Below are 23,896 nucleotides of genomic sequence, written 5' to 3' on the forward strand. Positions count from 1 at the left end.
CGGCTTCGTAGATTTTTAAGTTCTGACATATTTTGTTAGTATTCTTACCAATTGATCATGGTCATGTGTCAAGGTCGACATTTGTTCCGGTTGGGGGCTCAGTGGCACTTGCTTTACAAACATAAAGACCTGGATTTGAATCCTCAGAACCCACATTAAGCTGGGAGCACTAGCATGCGTCAGCAATTCCAGTCCTCTTATAGCAAAATGTGAGGTAGAGGCAGGAGAATCTCCAGAATCTTAGCGGCCAACTGCCTGGCATCTGTAACAACAAACAACACAAAGACACTGTTTCTTGAAAGGTAGAAAGTAGGAACCAATATGACCTGTTATCCTCTGACCTTTACATGTGCATGTGTGCCTGCACTCACATACAAATGTGTAAACACATATCACACACACACACACACACACACACACACACACACACACACACTGACCAAACCTGGATGTGGTGGCACATGCCTATAACCCCAGCACTCAGAAAGCTGATTGCCAGTGCAAGGACAGCCTAGACCATTTAGAATGGTTTCAACAAGCCTAGACTATATACCCAGCATCAATAAAAGAGGAAAGAGATTCTGGCACCACGTGAGAGTGGAATATGACTTTGACACATGAACTCTGGTGCCCCATATTTGACCAGGTCCCCTGGATGGGGAGACCTGGTGGCACTCAGAGGAAGGATAGCAGGCTACCAAGAAAAGACTTGATACCCTATGAGCATATACAGGGGGAGGTAATCCCCCTCAGGAACTGTCATAGGGGAGGGGAGTAAGGGGAAAATGGGAGGGAGAGAAGAATGGGAGGGTACAAGGGATGGGATAACCATTGAGATGTAACAAGAATAAATTAATTTTAAAAAAGAGGAAGAGAAATTGAGATGGAGCACAGTGGTAATGTACTAATTTACTTAGCAGATACAATTCCCTGGGCTTGATCCTCAGTGTGGCAAAAAACATGCCTGAGGGAATAGATAATGTTATGTCATTCAAGACCTTATTTCTCTTAGCAATGTTTTTTTGTTACTTAGTATGAAACAGGATGCTATAGACAGAATACTTATCCCCCAATTAATATGTTGAAAAGGGAGTATTTTGAGATAAGATCTCACTCTGTAACTGACACTGGCCTGGAACTGACTGCGTAGTCCAAGGTGATCTTGAGTTCACAATCTTCCTGCCATGATTATAGGCAATTGCTACCACATCTGAAACTACCCAAGTTGACAAGAACAGAGGTAGTGTTAGAACATGATGACAGATCTCTTATGAGTGGAATTAGTGCTCTTAATGTAAGAGAGTTCAGAGCAATACTTCCTGGACATCAAGCTATTCCAGCAATCCAATAAATAGGCTTACTTCTTCCTCTGAGTTTGAGTGGCCTGAACTCTTTATGTTTCCTTGCTGTCTTCCGTGTGCTTTCTACACACCCTTTCTCATTGTCCTAAGAAAAACCTTCCATTAAAGCATTTTTCTGAGAATTCATCCTCTTCAATCTCAGTTTGAGTGTGAGTGTGTGTATATGTGTGTATGTGTATGTGTGTGTGTGTGTGCGCGCGTGCACGCGCGCGCATGCGTGCGTACAAGTACATGCAAAGCCTATGTTTGTGTATCTGAGTCTATGTTTTGAATACCGCCTCTCACACTGCCCAAGCTCGCTTGGGATTCTCTGTATCCTTTGGTATATATTTCTGTTTTCATTTCTATTAGCACTTGGACAGAACTCTCTAGAATCTATTGTAGTTTGTTATAGCAACCGAGCAACCTGAATGGACAATGGAAAAACATGTTTCTATCAAGTACTTGCTGTGAAGATATTCCATTAAATCAATTACAGGCTTTCACAGATACGTGGAGCAGTGAAAGAAAAGTTCCAGTTCACAGGTCTCTTTGTGAAGCGGCATCCCTTTACTTCCCTCAATAGACTACATCTCCATTTGTATGTTCCTCACCTCAGAACTAGTGACAGCTAGAATTCTGTTCTCATTTAGTGATTTACAAGTACTGTTTCCTTCACCTGGACATAAATTCCTTGAGAATAAAGACCCTTTGTTCATTACAAAGGTTAGTAGGATAAGCTGTATCAAAATATATCTTTGCCCTATGGATTATTTTGACCTAAAGGATGTAAGAGAATGGGAAAACACAAATGAAGCTCTAAAAGAGGGCACAGTTTTCCTTTTGGAAAAGTTATTTACATTTGTAAAGAAAATTTCCATTCGTAGAGATGCTTCCCTCTCTCATGCAAAGAGGAGTAGGGTCCATAGTAACTCATATCTATGGACAAAAGATTGGGTTAAATCTGTGCACAACCCTGACCAACAGCCCAACTGTACTATGTTCCTCCTGGCTATGTTTTCATAATTTGCATCACATACCTAGATACCCCAAAACAGTTTCCCTTTGCTTTAATGTAACATAACACAAAACCCCAAGAAATAAACCAGGCATGGTAGCTGAGGAAGGAAGATTACAGCCAGTTCAAGATAAGCTTAGAGTACATTGTCACACCCTAGCTAAAAAAAAAAAAAACAAACATAAGTATACATATCAGACGTGGTGGTTCAAGCCTTTAATTTCATCACAGGGGAGCCTGGGACAGGATGATTTCCACATTTTGAGTCTAGTCTGGACTGCAGAGTAAGATAGTGTCCCAAGCACTAGCCAAGCACTTGAGTTCTATTTCTGGATCCTCCTATGTGTATGAGGCACATGTTAATCAACTTTTCTCTCATTGACTTTTCCTTATAGTCTGTTTCATATTGGGGACCCCAATGAAAAATCTTAGATAAATGGAAGAAGACAGTTTTCCTCCTTTAGCATGATCAAAATTCTCAGATAAGATGGCAATTTAGCTGTAATATGTCTCACCCTATTGATCACCATGGTTGGCTAAGCTGATCCAGCTGGTTAGGTGATGCTTCACTATTCTAACTCTATGCCTGCACCCAGTAATTGCTGAGACACTATTTCTTTAGTACATTAAGGCATTTTCTTCTGTAAACAGATATGGCTCTTAAACAATACATTGCTTCTTGGAGAATAGTTTTTAAATGCTATTTAATAGATACAACTGCTATTACAAGCAGTATTACATTTAATCATCACATCTCTCTCAAATAGTGTTTACCCAATTTTACAAAAGCAGATACTAAAGTTTAGAATCATTTAATAACTTTCTTGGTCTATTTGTGCCCCACAGAGAGTCTCCATCCACGAGCTTAATCCTCCTCATAATTGTCATACAACTGTTAAGGGATCCATCTTGGCCTAATACATGTCTTGTTTCCTCATTTCCAGCCATCAAGATTGCCTTTTATTTCTATAGTTTGGCTGAAATGAAGCATTAGGATCTGGATTAGACTGGAAGAGAGGGATAATTTTTTTAAGCTCCCAGGCTGTCTGCCTGAGGCTCTTTAAATTAGACTGATAAAGGAGAAACTAGCAAAGAAAAATGAACCGAAGTCTATGAACATGTATATTGCAAATATTACAGTTGGGACTGCCCAGAGATGAGTAACTAAAAAGTTTGCTAGAAGGGTGTATTGACAGAGCAACTAAACAAAGGAACAGTGCAATTTTCTAGAGAAGATGAAGGAAAGGGCATTGAGTCTTCAGGGCAGGCAAATTATGAAGAAGCAAAGAGAGTGGAAATGAAGGCAATCAGGAAATTCTGTTATGTAGACTCTTGTGGTACCATCTTCAGGGAGGAAGAACATTGTATGAGCTTTTGGGAGGTGGGGGTTTGTTTTGTTTTTCCTTGCTTTATTGGTTTTACTTTTTGTTTTTGTTTTTGTTTTTGTTTTTGTTTTTGTTTTTGTTCCTGAGACAAAATACTTGGATAAAACACCAACTTACCTTAGCTCATGGTTTTAGATGTTTCTGTTCATAGTCATTTCCACTGAACGTAGGCCCATGGTGATGCAGAACATCACAGTAGCAGGTGCATATGCCAGAGTCTATTTACCGCCTGGCAGACAGGAAACATAGAGAGTAATCAGGAAGGGCCTGGGACAAGGTAAAGCCCTAAGACATGCCCCCAGTCAGCCACTTCCTCCAGCTTGTCTCTACCTCCAAATGTTTCCAGAGAATCCCAATAGGTGAAGACCAATCATTACCCTTGTGGAGGACACCTTTTAGTTTACCCATAACAAGTGGCTTTGTCAATTTATTTACTCCTGCTACGTCAATGTGAGGACCAAAAATTTTCTTGTGTATATGATTTTTAGCTACCAGTAACTAACTAAAATTTTCCAGGTGCATACCTGTAATCCCAAAACTTGGAAGACTGAGATATGAGTTAGAAAGGTCAAGGATGTCTTCAGCTACTTAAGGAGACCCTTTTCCCCCCTTAAATCCTCATGTACAAGTATCATATTTTGGTAATGTCATAGTCTCCTACCATCTAGGATAAATAAATGGATTGAATTTTAGTAAGCATATAACTATGCTTTGGATGAGTGTCCTCCAAATGTTCATGTGTTAAAGGCTTTTTTTTATACAAGGTGACATCATTGGAAGGTGGTACCGTATTTTAGAAGTGGGGCTAGTGCAAGATTTATAGGTCACTGAAGATTGTGGGGTACCAGGCCCTGTTAGTTCAAAACAGTTCTCACTACAAGGGAAATAAGAGATAATTTATTCTGAAGCCAAATATAAGTGTTGCATGTGCCAGGAACATAGAACCAGCAGAGGTTTCAGATGATTTCAGAATCTACCTGACCGCATCCTTAGCTTTTGGAGTGGTGAAAGCTGGTGATGCGCCAAGAACACATTTTAAGATTTTTGATAGTTATAAGGATGTTAGAACAGACATGGGGGTGAGCAGTGGATGGCTTTCAAAATGGACTGAAAATAACCCAAGACAGACCCTGCTTTGCAATATTTTAACTCTTCACTATCTCAAAGGTCAGTCATTTGGGCCTGTTGACTCTAATATTAATATAAATTTCCTTTCTTTCTTTCTTTCTTTCTTTCTTTCTTTCTTTCTTTCTTTCTTTCTTTCTTCCTTATTGGAGGTTCAGTTTACAACTCTCTCTCTCTCTCTCTCTCTCTCTCTCTCTCTCTCTCTCTCTCTCTCTCTCTCTCTCTCTCCATGACCCCCACACCCCCATCTCTGCTCATGTGTTTGTGTTTACTTTGATACTCATTTCTTCTCATTACCATCCAGCAACTTCACCAGAATCCTAACGCACCATGGCCACAGGATCGTGTACTAGAACCAAAACCATGGGTCAATATTGACCTTTCTTAGCTTCCTAAGTAGACTGCCTCTGATATTTCATTATAACAATGTAGAGCAGACTAAAACAAGGAACAAAATATTAGAGCAGAGGTACTGTATGTTGAAGAAAGAAGCCTTCTCCAAGAGGTAATGAGTCATATATCTACTTCTACTATATAGTTACCTAATACCAGCACAGGACCAAAATGGTGCTCAGATGCTTCACTGTTAAGAGGAGACAGGATCTGTTGTCTCCTCTGGAAATTTCAAAGAGATACTTAGAGTCTGCTCTATAGTTTCCACACAATGGAAACCTCCCACTCAAATAGGTCGTCTATAAGCCAGTCATCGATTGCCACATAACAAACTATCTTCAAATCTATCTAATAGAATATCAAAGAGCGGTTTAATTAAGTGGATGTGGCTCTGGGTCACTCAGAAGCTGCGGTCATCTCAAGGCTGGAGAATCTACTCTGAAGCTGACTGAAGTGGTTTGGGACATGGACTCACTTCTCTGGACACTGGATGCAGCACTCGCTTCCTTCCCATACTGACACCTGTACAAAAGACTACTTGTCCTATCCTGGACAGAGATAGAAAGAACCGAAGGTGGAAGCAATGATACTTTACAATGTAATCTCTGCTGTATATAGCTAGCTACACTTGATAAACTGACTATAGTATTAGAGGGGACTAAACAAAAGTTATGTGTAGCAGAAATCTAAGAGCATCAGTAGCTGTCCTAAGAGATGCCTACAAAAGTCCTTTTTATCTTAAGCAGGTGCTGTTTCTCTAAACTCACAGCTTCTAGGGACTACTTTTAGGGCGAATTATTTAACATTGCTGTAAACTGATAAAATATGCAATACACCAAATGAGAACTGCTGAGGGAATTCACTGTGGGGTTATATATAAAAACTAAATGGGAAATTACTTCATTAGTTTCCCTGATTTCAAATTATGCTTATCTTAGCAGAGGACAGGTAAGCGTGCAAAGGGACAAAGACCTAGTTAGTATGTGGGAATGCATGTGTCCACATGTACATATACATGTCAGCATTTCTATGCTGGACATTTGAAACACATCTTATAGATTATTTCATGGGAATCTAACATTTGAACTGAGGGTTTTTTTTTCTCTTCCAAATTCACTGACAAACACAACTATTTCATAGTGCTTGTATTAACATCTACTTCAAAGTACCATAACCTTAAAAGTGTATGTAACTTAGAACCAGATAGTAGTTTAGAGAGCTCTTTGTATGTACATACATTTCCCTTTGCCTGAAATTCTGTCTTCACCCTCAACTCTAGAGTATTTTTTTCTTTCTGCTAAAATGTTGTTCATGTCACTTTTTCTATGATTTTTCTAACTTCTTGAAATGATAATTGATCATTACTGGTTGGTAGGACTCACTTATATATCTATTATAGTGTTTCTTCGGCTAAACATAAATCACACTCTAATGGATGGAGTATTCATTTCGGTGAGGGGAGGCCATACATACTGTCCCTGAATATCAGGCAGACTCCTTGGATAAAGGAAATTCTTAGAGGGGGAATCATGATATCTAAGTGCTTGTTCATTCTGAAGGTTTCCTGCAGGGAAGGGAGTACAGACTGCTGTAACTAAGAAAGTCTCCAAAGAGAGAAAGCTTGGGAGATACATAGTCAAGACATATATAGTCATTTTACAATAATCATGCCAAGTGACACTAATATTTGTTTTGTGTCTGTCAATATTAGAACATATGTTTCTGCAAAAAAGAGGTATACTACTTTACACTTAATGAGGCAATCTAGGGATTTCCACTTGACACTTGATGTTTAGTATTTTTATATTTAGGAACTGCTAACTCAACATAAACATTTAAAATTACATCAAAATTAAAAGTGGTTGTCATATAGGAAGCAAATTACACTTAAACAGAGTCAATATCTAAATCTTTATCAGGATAGGAGAACTATCTGGAATAAAGTATTTCCTCGGATTCAAAATACAATAAAAGCCGATAGATTTACTCCATTATTTCTTAGTGAGAAGCCTACTATTTTCTTCGCAATATTTCCCCTGTAGCTGGATAACTATTAGCAACAGAATTCTTGAACCTCTGTGTAGGTAGTAGAGTAACAACTAAAGTTTTAAAGAGAAGGGAGAATTTTGGCACTTTATATAACAAATTCTGTCAATGTTTTCTTATTTGTGTTATCTAGAGAATTGATTATTTACAGTTCCCACTACTTTTGCAAAAAAAAAAGAAGGAGGAGAAATTTGCTCTTGGCCCCAGGGCTTTGGAAATGATAATGCTGTGTTTTCATAATAGTCAGAGACTCAGTAGCAGTATTAAGCACTGTCTTGTGATGCCACATGGTTCCCATGCAGAAATATAGGTTTCCAAATGTGTAGACTATGAGTCTAGTCTAAGCCAGAAGAGTCTCGGTAGGAGTGGTACTTGTGCTCTACAGGAAGGAACCAGGAAAAATGCTGAGAACGAAAACAGGGAAGTGGGGACTACACTAATAAATTGAGTCTAGGATTGAGCCAGTGAATACCTGGCACTGAGCCGTATGTTTAGCAAAAGATAGTTGGTACTTCCATTTGAAAGAAATACAATGGATAAGAAGAGAAATAAAATAAAGAGATTAGGATTTATTCTCTGCAAATGAAGTGCATGAAGGAGCTACAAATCAACTTGGTATAAGATGAACAAGAGTAAAGCCCCAAGAGAACTAGATCCAAAACAAGAAATACCAGGGTAAGAATGTAATGTTAGAACCTAGCTGCCACTCAGCCACTGTACAGGAAGCAGCCCTTCCCTTTTCACAGATACTGACAGGCACCCTGATGAAACGTGGCAAATTCCTTGAGCTCACACACTCTCAGGTACCAGGATAGCTCACCTGGGGAAATGAATTGACATCAAAGAGGATGCTGATGGCCACACATCTTGCTCCCCACTCCCTTCCACAGCTCCTTCTTAGGAATCATAGAGCTTAGCTACTTATAAGCTCATGATCTAAAATGTAAAATATCTCCTCTCCTCAGAAAGATGTTAGAAAAGATTCCGATCTGCCCTTTCTAGCAGAAGCAGTGCTCGGATTCCTCTCTTCAGGGCTCCTTTTTCCTGACGTGCCATTGTCTGTCTGCCTGTTTGTCCATACCATCACTAACTCTCCCAATAAGCTCCTAACCCCCCCCCCAATCTTAAATTTTAGCATGCCTCTTGAACCTCCATCTGAGATGTTTCAATCAGCACAGCATCACTTTGAAAATTTCTCTCCCATATACATCATAAGCCCTTGAATTTTGTAAAGAGCTATTTCTGAACTAGTAGTGTTTTCTAGGACAACTAAAATTCCTTAAGCATTTAAATCAAGAGTTTGTGAGCTCATGTCAATTAAAACCAACTAAAGGAACGCACTGATACACCTAACTAGATAGTTGCAGAGGTGAAGGGAACTTCTCAGTTTTCTGAAGGTTCCATTGAGTCTGCTGAAATAAACTAACCTCAGACATATTAACAGAATTAAGAGCATATAAATGTATTATGTACATCCAAGGGGAGTCTTCAGTAATTCAGTAAAATTTAAGAATTTATAGTCCCTGTTATAGAAAAAAAGGACACTATAATAGAGTAGGTGTAAACATGAATTTACAACTACCTTGTATTTGGAGGCTATAGTAGAAATAAGACAGTCATTTGAATAGTGCCTTGCCAGAAACAATTGCTTGGCTTCCTTTTAATCTGTTTTTATTTGCATTGGTAAACAAAGAAGGTAAAGCACATTACCTAGCTTTTCTTCTTAATCCTTTTTCATATGGTATTCTAAATTGCAAAGAGAGGCATCTGTAGCATCTCTTCTCTGAGCTAACATAAACTGTATTGTCTGAAAAAAAAAAGACTCTGACTTCTATTATGCCTGGATCAATTTGAGTTTCAAAGAAAGAAAAGGAAAGAGGGAGGGAGGGAGGGAGGGAGAAAAGAGGGAAGTTGAAAGAAAAGAAAGACTGAGAAGAAAGATTCCAAGAAGCAGAGTGTTTTTCTCCCATTGTCCTATAATAGCCTTCAGCAACTACATCCATGCCCTAGATGGAGGTTTTTGGTTTTTGGGTTTTTTTGTTTTTTGTTTTTTGTTTTTTACAGAAATGTCTAATCATTTTCTGCCAAGGCTAGTCTTGAATAAATCCATTTTATTCCAAAATATCTTTGCCTCGTGGATTTGTTTGTTTGTGTTTTGTTTACAGGTTTCTTTCTTTCTTTCTTTCTTTCTTTCTTTCTTTCTTTCTTCCTTCCTTCCTTCCTTTCTTTTTCTTCTTTGGTTAGTTTTTGGTGTAGCTCAGAAACAGATTCCAGGAACAAAAAGTAAGGAATTTGCAAATTTACAAAAAGTAACTAATTTTTAAAGTATGTTTTAAAAGGTTAGTTCATTTTTCTTTGTGTATACATATATGTTTAGCCTGTATGTATGTCTAGTACCCATGGAGGTCAGGAGAATGCATCAGATCCCTGGAACACATGGCTGCTGGAAACTGTACTTGGGTCTTCTTCAATAGCAGCAAGTTCTATTAACCACTGAACCCCAGATATTAATATTTTCTAAGACTTTCTGTCTGGGACAGAATTTACTTGTGCATTTGGTATGGTATCAATTCTAGTCTTTACTGTGACTCAAACATCTAAAAACAAAAACAAAAACCTTGATCATTAGGTTTCCAAGGTGAAATTGAGAACAAAACCCTTCTCTGCTCTTAGTAGGGAAAAAAGGGGGGTTGAGAAGTAAGGAAGAGCAAGTCAGAAATGTCTTTGTTCTGAGATTACTTTAGTTTTATAGTTCTTAGGATACAAAAATACCATAAATTAGGGGATTGGTTCTCAACCTTCCTAATGCTGTGACTCTTTAATAGAGTTCTTCATGTTGTGGTGACTCCCAGACATAAAATTACTTCATTACTACCTTATAAATATAATTTTGTTCCTGCTATGGATTGTAATTGATATAAATATCAGATATGCAGGATATCTAATATGAAACCCCACAGGTTGAGAACCACTGCTCTAGTGTATTACTCTCTGAGACCCAAGATAGTATTGGTAAAGTTTATTATGTAAAATATACTTTTGAAAAACACACAAAGTGAGCTGTCAGCATTACTTTTCCAAAATTAAAGTGTCTGCCATTTGAACCTACTACCTTATAAGATACATTAATTTTTAAGAATCTATCACCTCAATTCAAGGAACATGTACAAATAAGTAATTAAAAATGAAGGTGTAGCCAGAGGAAAGCATCTCACAAAATTACAGCCTCTGTAATACTGGCTTGTCCCTGACATGTTTCTCTGGCCTATGGCCCACCCTCCTAGTTCATAATATTGAACTACCAAGTATGACTTCTCATATTTTTACTCCTCAACATTTTATCTTTTGATTCTCAAATCCATTTAACTTTTTTTTTTAAGGCTTGTTTTATTTTAATGACTGATCCACGTGAGGCCACAGCCAGGCCACTATGTACAGACACGAGGGAAGCTTCATTTCTTGGTTTCCTCCTCCTTGGACAGGGTCTTGATGATCTCCTCCTTCTTGGCCTGGAGGCGCTCCTCCCGGCGCTTGCGTGCTTCCTTGGTCTTAGACCTGCGAGCCTCAGCCTGGTCAGCCAGGAGCTTCTTGCGGGCCTTGTCTGCCTTCAGCTTGTGGATATGCTCCATGAGGATCCGCTTGTTTTTGAACACATTCCCCTTGACCTTCAGGTACAGGCTGTGGTACATATGGCGGTCAATCTTCTTAGATTCTCGGTATCTCCTCAGGAGCCGGCGCAGGATCCTCATCCTCCTCATCCAGGTCACCTTTTCGGGCATGCGGGCGTTGGCGGTACCCTTCCACCTCCCTATGCCCATATGCCTGCCCTTCCGGCGAGCCAAGGTGTTTTTCCGGCACCGAGCCCGGGAATGGACTGTCACAGGTTTCCAGATGATCAGCCCATCTTTTATCAGCTTCCTGATTTGCTGACGGGAGTTGGCATTGGCGATTTCGTTGGTCTCATTGGGATCCAACCAGACCTTCTTTTTCCCGCAGCGGAGGACACTAGAGGCAAGCCTCTTCTGTAGCCTGAGCATACTCATGGCTGCGGACGCAGCTGCGAAAGGAAAGCCCATTTAACTTTTTAAATGTACTCTTATTCACTTTTCCTATAACAACTTGCATCAAACTCCAATGCACTTTTATATTTTCACAGCATTCCTTTTCTAAAAATTGTACTTCCTAAGCAAGTATATCCCTGAAGCTCTGCCTCATGTTTCATGAGAGAAACATGCCCCATTCTATTTTTTTCCTGCCTTTACTTGAAAACTCTCTTTTGCAGAACCCACTGCTTCCTATCATTTTCCTTACATCTTTAATGCTATGATTTGGTAATTCCACATGGTCCTAGTCTCTTTGGTCATACTTCAAGATCAAAAATTCAGCAAGAATAGAGACCTTTATCCCCTTTACATCCTACTTCAGCCAGAAATAACTTGATCAACTTGGTACCCATCTTCTAAATGGTTTTAACTCTTACAGGAAGAGCATTATGTAGTGTGTAAGGATAAACAGACAGAAAATTATGAGGACATGAGGAGGGAAAGGAGTTCTTCATCTTCATGCTTAAAGCCTACATTAAGTAAAAGCTTCACCCCTGTTTCAAATTGGCTATGCCTGAAACCCTTTTCTGGATTGAAGCCACAAACTAAGGTTCTGCCTGAGTAGGGGTCTTCTCAAAGACTGAGGGAATAACTTCTGGCTACTGGGGGTGATATTTTACACCTGTGTAGATAATCCCCTCATTGATAATAGTGGCTAACTAGATATTATCAAGCTTCAAGAACATTGCGGCTGTATACTCCCTCATCATCAACAGCCTTTAAAACAAAGCAATAGAGCTGCAAGACTCTAATTTGTTGTCAGAAAGATGTGTCTTGAGTCCTAAAAAGAGGTATAATATCCTGAACTATGTGGAACATCATTAGCAGATAACTGTCTCTAGGAGCCTTAAACTTTACACGATCACTACATCACAAGATACTTCCAAATGAAAAAATAATGACTGCTCCCTTTTCTACAAGTCAACCAATTATTCCTGTGAACAACTAGATATGATGTACCTTCAGAAAAATAAGCTACTGTTTTACCTCTAAGAGACACCACCCAGTAGGGGATCTGGACACATGCGGGGACTCCCTGCTGGACTCTGGTCAAGTGCTGTGAGTGGTATAGAAGAATGGGGGAGGGGGTAGAAGGACCCAGATGATTCAGGAGCCCCACAAGGACACCATCAAGGCCAGTAGGATCTGTTGCACCAAACAAGGACAATGCACGCGGTAAACCTAGACCCCCTGTTCAGATCTAGCCAATGGACAGCTCATTCTCCACGGTTGTAGGGGAGAGCAGGGTCTGCCTCTGACATGACCTCTGGTGCTCCCAATTTGATCAGCAACAGCCTTGACTTTGAAGGTAACTTTGGAGTAGTCATAGCTACTCTGATGAAGACATTATGGTTGATAGACAGCATTTTGCAACATCATTTTTTACTATCTTCCCTTGGGAGTATGCTATAGCTTATAATAAACTCGACTTTCTACACTATTCTCTGTATGCCCACCTGAATTTCTTCAGTGGAGAGCACAAGATCTAGTGATCAATAGGAAACCAAGAACAAGCTCCCAGTGACATTACTGTTCTCTAAGTCACAATCTAAGTAGTACTCCTGTCATCTTCCCAATTCTATCCAAATATCACAGCTTTTTCCTAGAGATGACATCCAATGACCCTTTCTGGCTCTTCCTTGCATTCTCTAGACTCTGATTAGGTTGACTATCTTAAATCTTTCATGACAAAATTGTGTATCTTCAGCTATTTTAGTGACAATTTTTCCCTCTATGATTTACTTCCCTTCTTTGCATGCCCTTTCTTTTTGGGTTGTTTTGGGAGACAAGATATCACTCTAAATATGGCCCTGGCCAGCCTGAAGTTCATGGTTTATCCTCTTGCCTCATCCTCCAGAGTACTGACTGGGATTACAGTCGTAAGTCACCACACCCTGACTCCTGTCTTATATAGCCTTTCTAAAAGTCTCATTGGTATTCTAAGCTTCCAAAATTTATATTTCTGTTCCTAGTGTTGAAATTTACAATGTTGTCTACTCTTTTTCATGAATCCTAAAATCAAAGTTAAAGGTTATTGACATATAGTACCTATGCACTATTCCACAAATAAAGAAAAATATAATTGGAGGACAATTCATGAAGAAATTCATGTTTTTAGCCATGAAAGACTAACTGCTTTAAGAAAAAAAATTCCCATTTACAGCAGTATATGTAGATCAGTAACAGATTGTTTGCCATAACATGAGAAAGACCCTGGATTTTAATTTCTACATGGGTGGAGAGATTTACTTTCCCTTCGCAAAAAATAAATAAAAAACAATAGATAGAAACTGTGACATGCTTCTGGCCATGGGTAAAACTCCAAAACTTAAATTAGTAGTCATCAAGAAATATTTACTTTACTTTTTACACTCATTTATTATATGCATGTGTTTGTGCATGTGCTATCATGCATTACTGTTGGGAATATGAAATGATGCTGTTGCTTTAGGAACAACAGTGTGAGTTCACATAAAATCTTGGCCACAAATATTCATAGTAGCTATAATAACAAAAGGGGAAAGCAATCCCAAGGTATATCAATTTATGAATGAATAAGTAAAATATATCTACACAGTAATTATTATCCAGCCATAAAAAGTAATAAAAAACTAGGGGTGTAGCTCAGTAGTATTCACAGAGCCCTAGGTTTCATCTCCAGTATTACAACAAAGGAATGATACAAGAGAGGTGAATCTTAAAAATACTTAACAAAAACAACATAAAGAAGAAAGGGTTTGTGCTGCTCACAGCAGAAGCCCTGGCTCAGGTGTTTGAGGCATCCGGTTACATTGTATTCACAGTCAGGAAGCAGAGCAAACCAAATGCTTATTCTCAGCCTGCTTTCTCCTGCTTTACTCAGGGCAAGACCTTAGCCTGTGGAACAATGCTGCCACATTTAGGATGGGTCTTCTCGCCTGAATTGAAAATCAAGATAATCCCCCTGAAGCATGCCAAGAGGCTTTTCTCCTAGGTTGTTTTAGAGCCTATTGAAATAACCACATCATCACACTGTGTCATTTTATTTATATGAAATGTACAGAATACTCAAATGCATCAAGACAGAAAATAGATTTGAATTTTCTTTTTTTCCCTTTTCTAAAGATTTTATTTTAATTTTTGGCATATACATTTATATTATTACACACATAAAAATTGCATACAGCAAGAAGAACCACAGAACAATCAGAGATTATATGAATGTTAGATTTGAATTTTCTATGGGCTAGGGAAAGTAGAAAACTGGAATAAACAAATGTTCACATAGGTTCAGAATAAGGGATGGGGGTAATGGAGCTCTATACCTCACTAATGAATTCAGAGATTGAGACGGTTCATTGCCTTCTGTTGCACAGTCACCAGTGAGCCCACTGGATAGATCCAAATCATGGTCACACAGATGGCCGTGGCTAAAATCTGTACATTACAAAATGAAATGAATAGACATGATGTGAGGAACATATTTGTAAGGAAGAGATAAGGTATTAGGGAGCTCTGAGAAGGTGGGGTATTAATGTGGTCACTATGCACTGGGTACATGTATAAAACTGTCAAGGAAAATGTATACTAGACAATGTTTTCCAAACACAGTAGGGCATTCATACACATGCACTCATAAGAATTGTGACAACACGTATAAGACCTGCACAAGCTCAAGACAGACTAAGTGCCAGCATGGTAGAGGGGACGTAGGCAGGAAGCCCCAGGCATAGCTGAGAGGCTATTGGCATTTGACTGTTGCTGGGAGAGTCAGGTTTCTTTCAATGGCATCACAGCTGGTATATTGACTACACTGCAGTGTGAGCCCCATCTTCAGGAGCAGTCAGCCAACACAAACTGGACTTAATAGATTTTTAAGAGAGAGAGTAGACAGGCACAGAAACAAAAAGACAATGAGACAGGGAGAAAATGGAAGTTGGGTATGTAGGGAAATGGGGAAAGATCTAGGAAGAAGTTGGGGAAAATAAATGAATATGGACAAAATATATTGTATGACAACTAATAAAAGACATGCTTCTAAAGCAACATGAAAAATAAAAAAGAAATTAAATTGACAAGTAAAGCTTCTAAAATCACAAATGTCTGATAAATTACCCTCAATACATAAGAGAAAATAATAGTAATTTCAAAGAGAGAAAAGTCCCCTTGTAGAAACTAAAAAACAAATTAAGAGAAAATTCCAAGAGTTTAAAATCACCTTAATACTGCAACCTACAAATACATCATAAAATGCTTAATTATGAGCAAAATCTGTTAGGAAGATAGCAAAACCCTGAGAAAATATGTTCAGTTGATTTCTGCTAACACATAAACAGAAGAAAATGCCACAAATAATTTATTTCAGAAATGCAAAAGTGACTTAGCAATTAAAAATTAGCTAAGGTCGGGAGCAGGTGAGCCAACCCTGCCATGAGGATCCGGTGAGCAGGCCCTGCCATAATGACATGGGAGCGGGAGAGTGGGCCCTGCCTTGAGGATAAGGGAGTGAGACCTGATCCAGGGCTCTGAGTGGACCTCACCCCAAGATCTACCCCATGTATGATCTGCTGGAACACATGAAGGGGCCAGACCTGCAGATTCAAAGATTAAGAATCTCCTTGACACACGGCAACAATGGGATATCCAACAGCAGTCCCAATGAGGATCCAGTAATGATAGTGTAGGCCTCCAACCAGACCCATGACTCGTAGCAATGAACATTTGAAAGTAAACATATGTGGACAAAAGGCTGTACTGTGTGATACACTACAGCTTCTGTGACAAGACTTTTTGTATGTCTGTTTGTTTTATTTTACTGGGGGGAGGAGAGGGATTTTGGGGCATGATGTATAAATCATAGACATTCAATAAAAATAAAAATGAATTAGCTAATGTAATTCAGCATACGAAAAGGAAATAAAGAAGTAAAAATGAATATCCCAATGACTGCAGAAAAGTAGTGGGGAAAACATTTACTATCTAAAAGATCAGAAAAAGACTTTCTAAAAGGAGAAATATTACATACAGAGGGATGGCACTTCAGCCAGCCTCATAATTAATGATGATTTATTGAATTCCCTATTGAGATTATGACTAATGAAATGTTCTGCACCAACACCAATTTTATCTACTCTCTGCATGGAAACGATGTGGCATCTTTCCTCACTCATCATGAAGACATGATTCACATTCCCATAACAGAAGACAAGGTAGCAAGAAAAAAAAAATAACAAATTTAGTCAATCAAAGTTTTATGTGACACAACAGTCATGTAAATTCAAAAAGAGTCAGGGATAACTTTTTCTATGCTTAGATTCAATGATGATGAATTTACAGCCCTATGGAGATATTGGTCAAAAGTATATGGATGTCACGGTCACAGGCTGAGGTAGGGAGCCAATGGATCTTTCTTACCCTCTCTCTAACACTCCTTCTCTGATGTATAACAGGATGCCTCTGGAATGAGGGGCTTCAAGGGAAGAGAAAGAAATGGTATTTACCAGGTTTTGTTGCTTGTTTTGAAGACATTGAGTTCTAGTTTCTATGATCCACTTTGGAGAATAAGTGGATCATATTTTTTTAACTTACTTTGGGGACACTTAGAAAGAATGACAGGAGAGAGATAGACAGGAACAAGTCAGGGAGATACTTAGACTTCTGAGGCTGTATATAATCCTTTAGATTAAAGTGCGTAGCATGCAAAGATCCCATGACATGTGGGTATTATAATCTAAATTCCAACATTAAATATTAATATTCATTAACATTATTAGAGAGAATAAGTATGAAAGGAAATTATTGTGGTTATAAAGGAAAGAAGAAAACCACCAATATGATTTTATAATATGTTTACCATGGACAATTATTTCTATGTATAGGGAAGAAAAATTACACAATTTTTAAAAGAAACTCATGTGATTTATGTTGTTTCTCAGAAACATCAAAGTCAGGAATAGATGTGAGGATATATACAAAAAAGCATCAACATCATAATGAAAGAAGAAAATATTATGAAAATTTGTTAAATTTAGTAAAAAAAAAAATGACTGTAAATGCTGTCATTTGTACCCCTGGGTTTCCTTTCATCTTCCTCTTATTCTCTGTTACACAGATTCAAAAATTCATGACTTTCTACACAAGCTATTGCAATCTATTTTAAAATTCATCTGCTTTTCTTCTACATACATATCCATTGCACATCTGTGTTCTGTTCATAAAACCTCTGTCTAACTTTCAAAACACAATTAATTTCTTCATTCTATTGAGGACATGGTTGAAGAACCTTGTTAGTACCCAGTAAATATGTGGTTGAATGCTTCACAAATAATAAGTGACAGGACAGAATTACTTCCTCTCAAGGAAGAAAAATATCCTTACCATCAGATGTGGATCTTGAGATCGCCTAAGTTTAAGAGTTCAAGTTATACTTGACAACTTCAGTATGACAGGTGATGGATGATAAGCTGTGCTGATGGAAAGAGTAAAGTATTCATCATATTTCATAGTATGTGGATCAACTCCAAATAAAAGCCAGATGGTGGGAAGTTTTCCATCTGGATGAAGGCTAGCATAAGAGGTTTAAAAACATATCAAGTTAGGACAGATCCAAGAGGGACTTCAGCAAGACCCTCAATATTAATGTTCAAACATGTGAATTCACTGTAAAAGACAAGAAACTTGAGTGAATCATTTCCAGAAAACACTTGCCAGAAAATATGTACAAAGTAAATTTAAAATACAACAAATTTAACCAAGTTCTGCCCAGTTCACATAACTCAATGGCACAAAATAATAGCATTCAATTTGGAATATTGTTCAAAGACATGCTGGATTTTGTTTAGTAGAAATCATCACTTATCTCCAAGGAGAGAGGCACAGATGTCCAGCTCATTAGCATAATAGAAGAACCACTTCAAGTTTCATATAACATCAGTGATTCTTTTATTTCTGCTCAGCCAAACACGTTTTAATTTGGAATAGATCCAGAGGACTTTCTGCTTGTACTACATTTTTATTTGTTTTCCGTTAAGAAAAAAAACAAATCTAATAGAGTCACAAGAGTAGTAGAATGAGTAATTGTGTGTGTGTGTGTGTGTGTGTGTGTGTATCACCTAGATTTATGAATTATTTTTTACCACCTTCTGTCATTAACATGCAACTTATCTGTAAGAAATTAAAATTGCACAAAAGTGAATTAACAACCAAGCCTGGTGGCAAGTGTCTGAAACCCCGGTGCTCAAGTGATTAAGGTTGGAGGATAATCAACTTAGTTGGATTGATCTTGTAAAACCTGAAAAGAGGCTAAGGGTGTGGTTCAATGGGAAATCACTTGTCTAGCATATGTGAAGTCTGGGCTCAATCATCAGTGCTTATATTTATGTGGCCAATAACATGAAAGTGTCAATCACTCTGGAAATTTCTGAAGAGCCATATTATCACTGATCAGAGCGTGACAAGGGCATTCAAATTACATGGTTTGTAAAGTATTCTATAAAGGGCTAAATTTTTAAATGAAACGTGTGAGAATAATCAACCAATAACTGAGTTGACTCAAGGCCCACTCCAGAAGATGGAACTCATACTGGACATTGCTTTGGTGACCAAGAACCTGAGACTAGATAGCCCAGGGACATTTATTTATTTATTTATAATTTATTTATTATAATTTATTTTTGTTCTTCTAAAGGAACATAGCAATAAAATGTCTCTTAATGAAATTCTCCTATACTCATTGATCAGTGCCTTACTCAGTAATCATCAGAGAAGCTTCATCCTGCAGCAGATGAGAACAAATGCAGAGATCCACAGCCAGACTTTACTCAATAGTGAGAAACCTTGGAACACACAGCTCTAAATGGGGTGTGTCCATCAAACTCCTCATCTCAGGAAATCCTTTGGAAGAATAGGCAGCCCTAGTGAAGTTTCTTAGTAATGGAGGATATAGGATTCAAAGCTATCGTCTATAACCAGGCAAGGCTCCCAGCAGTGGGACTGGGGCGTCAACCCAGCCACGAAAGCTTTTACCTGCAACCTGTCCTGCCTGCAAGATGTCCTGGGATAATGGTGGCACAGAGCTTTTGGGAGTGGCCAACCAATAACTGGTTCAACTAGAGACCAATGTCATAATAGGGAGCCCATTCCTGACACTGCCTGGATGGCCAGGAACCAGAGGCTGGATAGCCAAGGGACACAAGATAGAACCAAACATGACTAGCAAAAAAGGTCAATAAAGTGATTCTTAATGATATTCTATTATATTCATTGTTCAATGCTTATCCCATTTGTTATGAGAGAGGCATCATTCAGCAACTCGGGGGAGCAGATCAGAGACTCACAAGCAAACAATAGTCAGATCCAGGAGAACCCTGCAGAAGAAGGGGAAGGACTGTAGGAGCCAGAGTGATCAAGGACAACATGAGAGCATAGCCCACAGAATCAACTGAGCAGGGCTCATAAGGGCTCAGGACTTACAAAGACTGAAGCTTGGTCTTCTGCATATATGTAATGATTGTGCAGCTTTGTGTTCTTATGGGACTCCCACTGGTGTGAATGGGGAGTATCTCCGACTCTTTTTGACTGTGCTTGGGACTCTTTTCCATCTACTAGGTTGCCCCGCTCAGCCTCAATATGAGGATTTGTGCCTAGTCTCATTCAAATTTATTATGATAAAACGCTATGTTTGTATCTTAGGGAAGTTAGATCTTTTTTTTTTTCTTTCTCCCTTACTATTTTTTAAGGGAAGCAGAGGAGGAATGAATCTAGAGGAGAGGAGAGGTTGAAGGGAACTGGGAGGAGTTGAGGGAGAGAAAACTGTGGTCAGGATATAATGTATGAAAGAAGAACCTTTAAAAATTAAAAATTATGCATAAGAGTTTAGGGGCCAGGGGGGATGGAGGACACAAAGAAAACAAGGACCTCTAAATGAAGGTGATCAAAGCACATATAAACTCAGAGCCTGAAACAACATACACAGGGCCTGCACAGGCCTGCACCAGGTCCTCTGTGCTTATAGTATGACTTTTAGGTTAGTGATTCTATAGTATTTTTGAGTGTGAAACTAGTGGATCTCTGATTTTTTGCCTTCTCTCAAGCTCTTTTCATTCTATTTGTTTGTTTTGTTCAATTCCATTGTATTAGTTTTTGTTTTCTCTTATTATTATATTATACCATGTTATATTGTACTTAATGTATAGTTATTATTCCTTAAAAGCCTGTTTGTTTTCTAATGAAAGACATAAGGAGGTGGATCCAGATTGGAGAGCAGGTAGGAGCAACTGGGATATAGTATGTGACAAAAAATCATAAAATAAAATATAATATATATAATTTACGCTGTGTATTAATATCTTTCTCCATATCTATACAGATCTATGCACAATTAATAATTCAGCACAGTGGAAAACAAAGAAAATGAAAAAAATCTATACAAGTTCACTATAATTATTTATTTATTTATACCTCACATTTTCTTACAGAGGATTTAAAACTGTTTTCAGGAAGGCTTGCTGAACAAAAAGAAACAAATGAATTCTTAAGAAGATTCATGGGGTGTCTGAAGCTTCAGACATAGGGAGTAGACTGATACTGACTCCTAGAGGTGTGCAGGTAAAGAGTGTTCCATAACTCAAAAGAGAAGCTGTAGACCTTAGGAGAAGGCTGGGGCTGACCTAGGGCAAGGCTTCCAGGCATAAGCAGTGCCTCAATATATGTCAGTAGTCATAAACTCAGAGAGGTGGCAAGAACCAACTGAGGTAAGTTGCACTGGTATGGGGAGTTTCACAATAGGATTTGTGGACCCAGGCATGACTCAGGGGTGGTGGGGTATGCCTAGATAGCAGAAGCTATGGAACTAGATAAAAGGCCTACATCATCCCAAGGGAGTAGTTGAATCTCAGGAGAGGATAAGGTGAGTAGAGCCACACACACCTACAGAATACCAGTCCTACATAGGAAAATGGCACCTCAACCATATAAAGACTTAATCTTTTCCAAGACAGCATAAATATGTCAACTGAAAGAAGAAAGGTGACTTGAATATGAAAATGAGACTCAACTGACTAAGTAACGCTGTATACAAATTCCTACATAGAAGTAAAAATAACACAAAATAGCATATCCCCTCTAAAATATGAATTCAATATTAGTGCTCTCAAGGACAATGAATTAAAAGAACTTCTAGATAAAGGATTCAAAAGAATTATCATTACTATGTTCAAGCAACACAAAGAGGACATAAATTGGGACCAAAATAACATAAACAAGGATTTAAATGAAATAAAAAATAAACTCAGGATATAAAAATAGAATTAAATAAGATGATGGGATTTTTGGAGAATCACCAAACAGAAATGATGTTGAAAATGAGAAACTCAGTATGCCAAATAACACGCACATTAGAAATCTTGAACAACAGAATGGAACATGTGAAAAATAGAATATCAGAGCTTGAAGACAAGGTAGAAGAACTGGGTTATTCACAAAAGACAATGATAATTATATATATATACACATATACATATACACATATATATGGGCAAAACATGGAAAATCTTTAAGATCTTTTTTTAAAAAACACTGTATTATGGGCATGGAAGAACATTAGTGAAGGTATATAAAGTATTTTCAGTGAAAATGTAGAAGAAAAGTACTCAACCCTAGAGAAAGAGATGTATACACCAGTACAACTGTCTTACAGAACACCAAATGGACAGGACAAGAAAGGAAACATGACATGATCTATTTTAAATAAAATTAAAAACACAAAATAAAGAAAGAGTATTGAAAAAGTTAAGAAAAAACTTAAGCCCATCAGAATAACAGGTAATTATTTTATACAAAGCTTTAAATCTAGAAGGGACTTAATATATATAGTTCAAGTTCTGAAAGACTACAACTTCTAATCCAGAGTATGACACAGAAAACCTATCAAATTGAAGAAGAAATGGAATTTTTCCATGACAAAAAAAAATAAAAGAATTTATCTCTTCTAGGCCAGTTCTACAGATGATACTCAAAGAGAAGGATAAACATACTCAAGAGTCCACAACAATAGGAAACTTAGTAGAAAGATATTGCTTTGCATAAATTGTTCAGTTATCTTTCTTATTCCTTCCAGGACTGCTTGCCCAGGGATGGCACTGTCTTTAGTTGGATGAGCCCTACCACATCAATTAATAATCAATAAAATGTCACACAGGCATGTCTAAAGGCAATCCAATGGAGGAACTTCCTCAGCTGAGGTTTCCCATTCTGAGGTAACTCTAGTTTATGACAAGCTGACAAAAACTAACCAGCACAATACTCATTATGGGAACAATACTGGAGCTTCATCCAGCAGCAGATGGAAGTGGGTGCAGAGATCTACAGCCAGGCATTACGTGGAAAGAGTCTGATTGGACATCTCCATCTGGTCCCTCCCTTATGAGATTGAGGTAACCCATGAAAGCGGAGATGGAAGACTGTAGGAGTCCTAGGAGAGGGAGGACATCAGGAGAACATGGCCCACAGAATGAACTAAAGCAAGCCGAACGGGGCTCAAAGAGACTGAAGACGCATGCACGGGGTCTGCATGGGTCTGCGCTAGGCTCTCCACATGTATGTTATGGCTGTTAGCTTGCTGTGTCTGTGGGACTCCTAATATCGGGAGCAGGTATGTCTCTGACTTTTTTGCCTGCTCTTGGGACTTTTCCTCCTATTGGGTTGCATTGTCCAGCCTTGATATGGGGGCTTTTGCCTTGTCTTATTCTATCTTATTGTATCTTGTTTTGTCCTGTTTTGACTGTCTTCTTTTGGAAGCCTCTTCTTTTTCTGAAAAGGAAACTGAAGGTGAGTGGATCTGGGAAAGAGAGGGGGTGGAGGGTAGCCGAGAGAAGGAGGAGAAGCTGTGGTCTGGGTGTACTCTGTGAGAGAAAAATCTATTTTCAAAAAAAAAAGGTAAAATAAGAAAGCAGTATCAGAAGTAAATAGAAGGAGAGAACTGTGTGGGAGAGGAGGTAGGGAGGTAATGGGGGTAGGGATCAGGTGTAAGGAGAGCAGCAGCAGGAGTGACTGGGAGAAGGGGACATCTCTGAGACAGGGGAAGCTCCCAGGAGTCTATAGGAGTGACCCAGCTGAGACTCTGTTATAACTGCAGACAGTAGCCTAGCATAACTGTCTTCTGAGAGGCTTCATCCAGCATCTGACTAAAACAGATGCAGAGACTCACAGTCGAACATTAGGCTGAACTCTGGGAGTGCTGTGGAAGAGTGGGAGGAAAGATGGAGCGAAATGAAAGGGTCAAGGGCAACACAAGAATGCCTATGGAGTCAACTAACCTAGAGCCATGGGGGTTCACAGAGGCTGAAGCACCAACCAAAGAGCATGCGTGGGCTGGACCTAGAGCCCCCTACACATATGTAACAGATGTGTAGCACATTCTTCATGTGGGAGTAGAGGCTATCTCTGACTCTGTTGCCCAAATCTGGATCCCTTTCCCCTAGCTGAGCTACCTTGTCTGGCCTCAGCGGG

General features: G+C 38.7%; 2 protein-coding genes across 2 annotated transcripts in view; both read right to left on the minus strand.

Moving 5' to 3' along the window:
- Window positions 1-223: 223 nt before the first annotated feature.
- The window catches only part of LOC311601508 (uncharacterized protein), a 231,228-nt gene continuing 207,555 nt past the window's right edge, over window positions 224-23,896 (minus strand). The window contains exons 7-11 of the mRNA XM_084789002.1: window positions 17,768-17,858; window positions 16,805-16,859; window positions 14,716-14,827; window positions 3,861-3,972; window positions 224-262 (exon numbers count right to left, since the gene is read on the minus strand). Of these exons, the coding sequence (XP_084645128.1) occupies window positions 17,799-17,858 (60 nt within the window). The 3' untranslated portion in view covers window positions 224-262; window positions 3,861-3,972; window positions 14,716-14,827; window positions 16,805-16,859; window positions 17,768-17,798. The remainder of the gene's footprint in view (window positions 263-3,860; window positions 3,973-14,715; window positions 14,828-16,804; window positions 16,860-17,767; window positions 17,859-23,896) is intronic.
- LOC311602335 (large ribosomal subunit protein eL19-like) lies at window positions 10,675-11,375 on the minus strand. Its single transcript, XM_084790261.1, has one exon. The coding sequence runs from the start codon at window positions 11,348-11,350 to the stop codon at window positions 10,760-10,762; it is 591 nt and encodes a 196-aa protein (XP_084646387.1). The 5' UTR covers window positions 11,351-11,375; the 3' UTR covers window positions 10,675-10,759.

The sequence above is a fragment of the Acomys minous genome (genome assembly GCF_964271855.1).
Source record: "Acomys minous genome assembly, chromosome: 7".
NCBI classification, from domain to species: Eukaryota; Metazoa; Chordata; class Mammalia; order Rodentia; family Muridae; genus Acomys; species Acomys minous.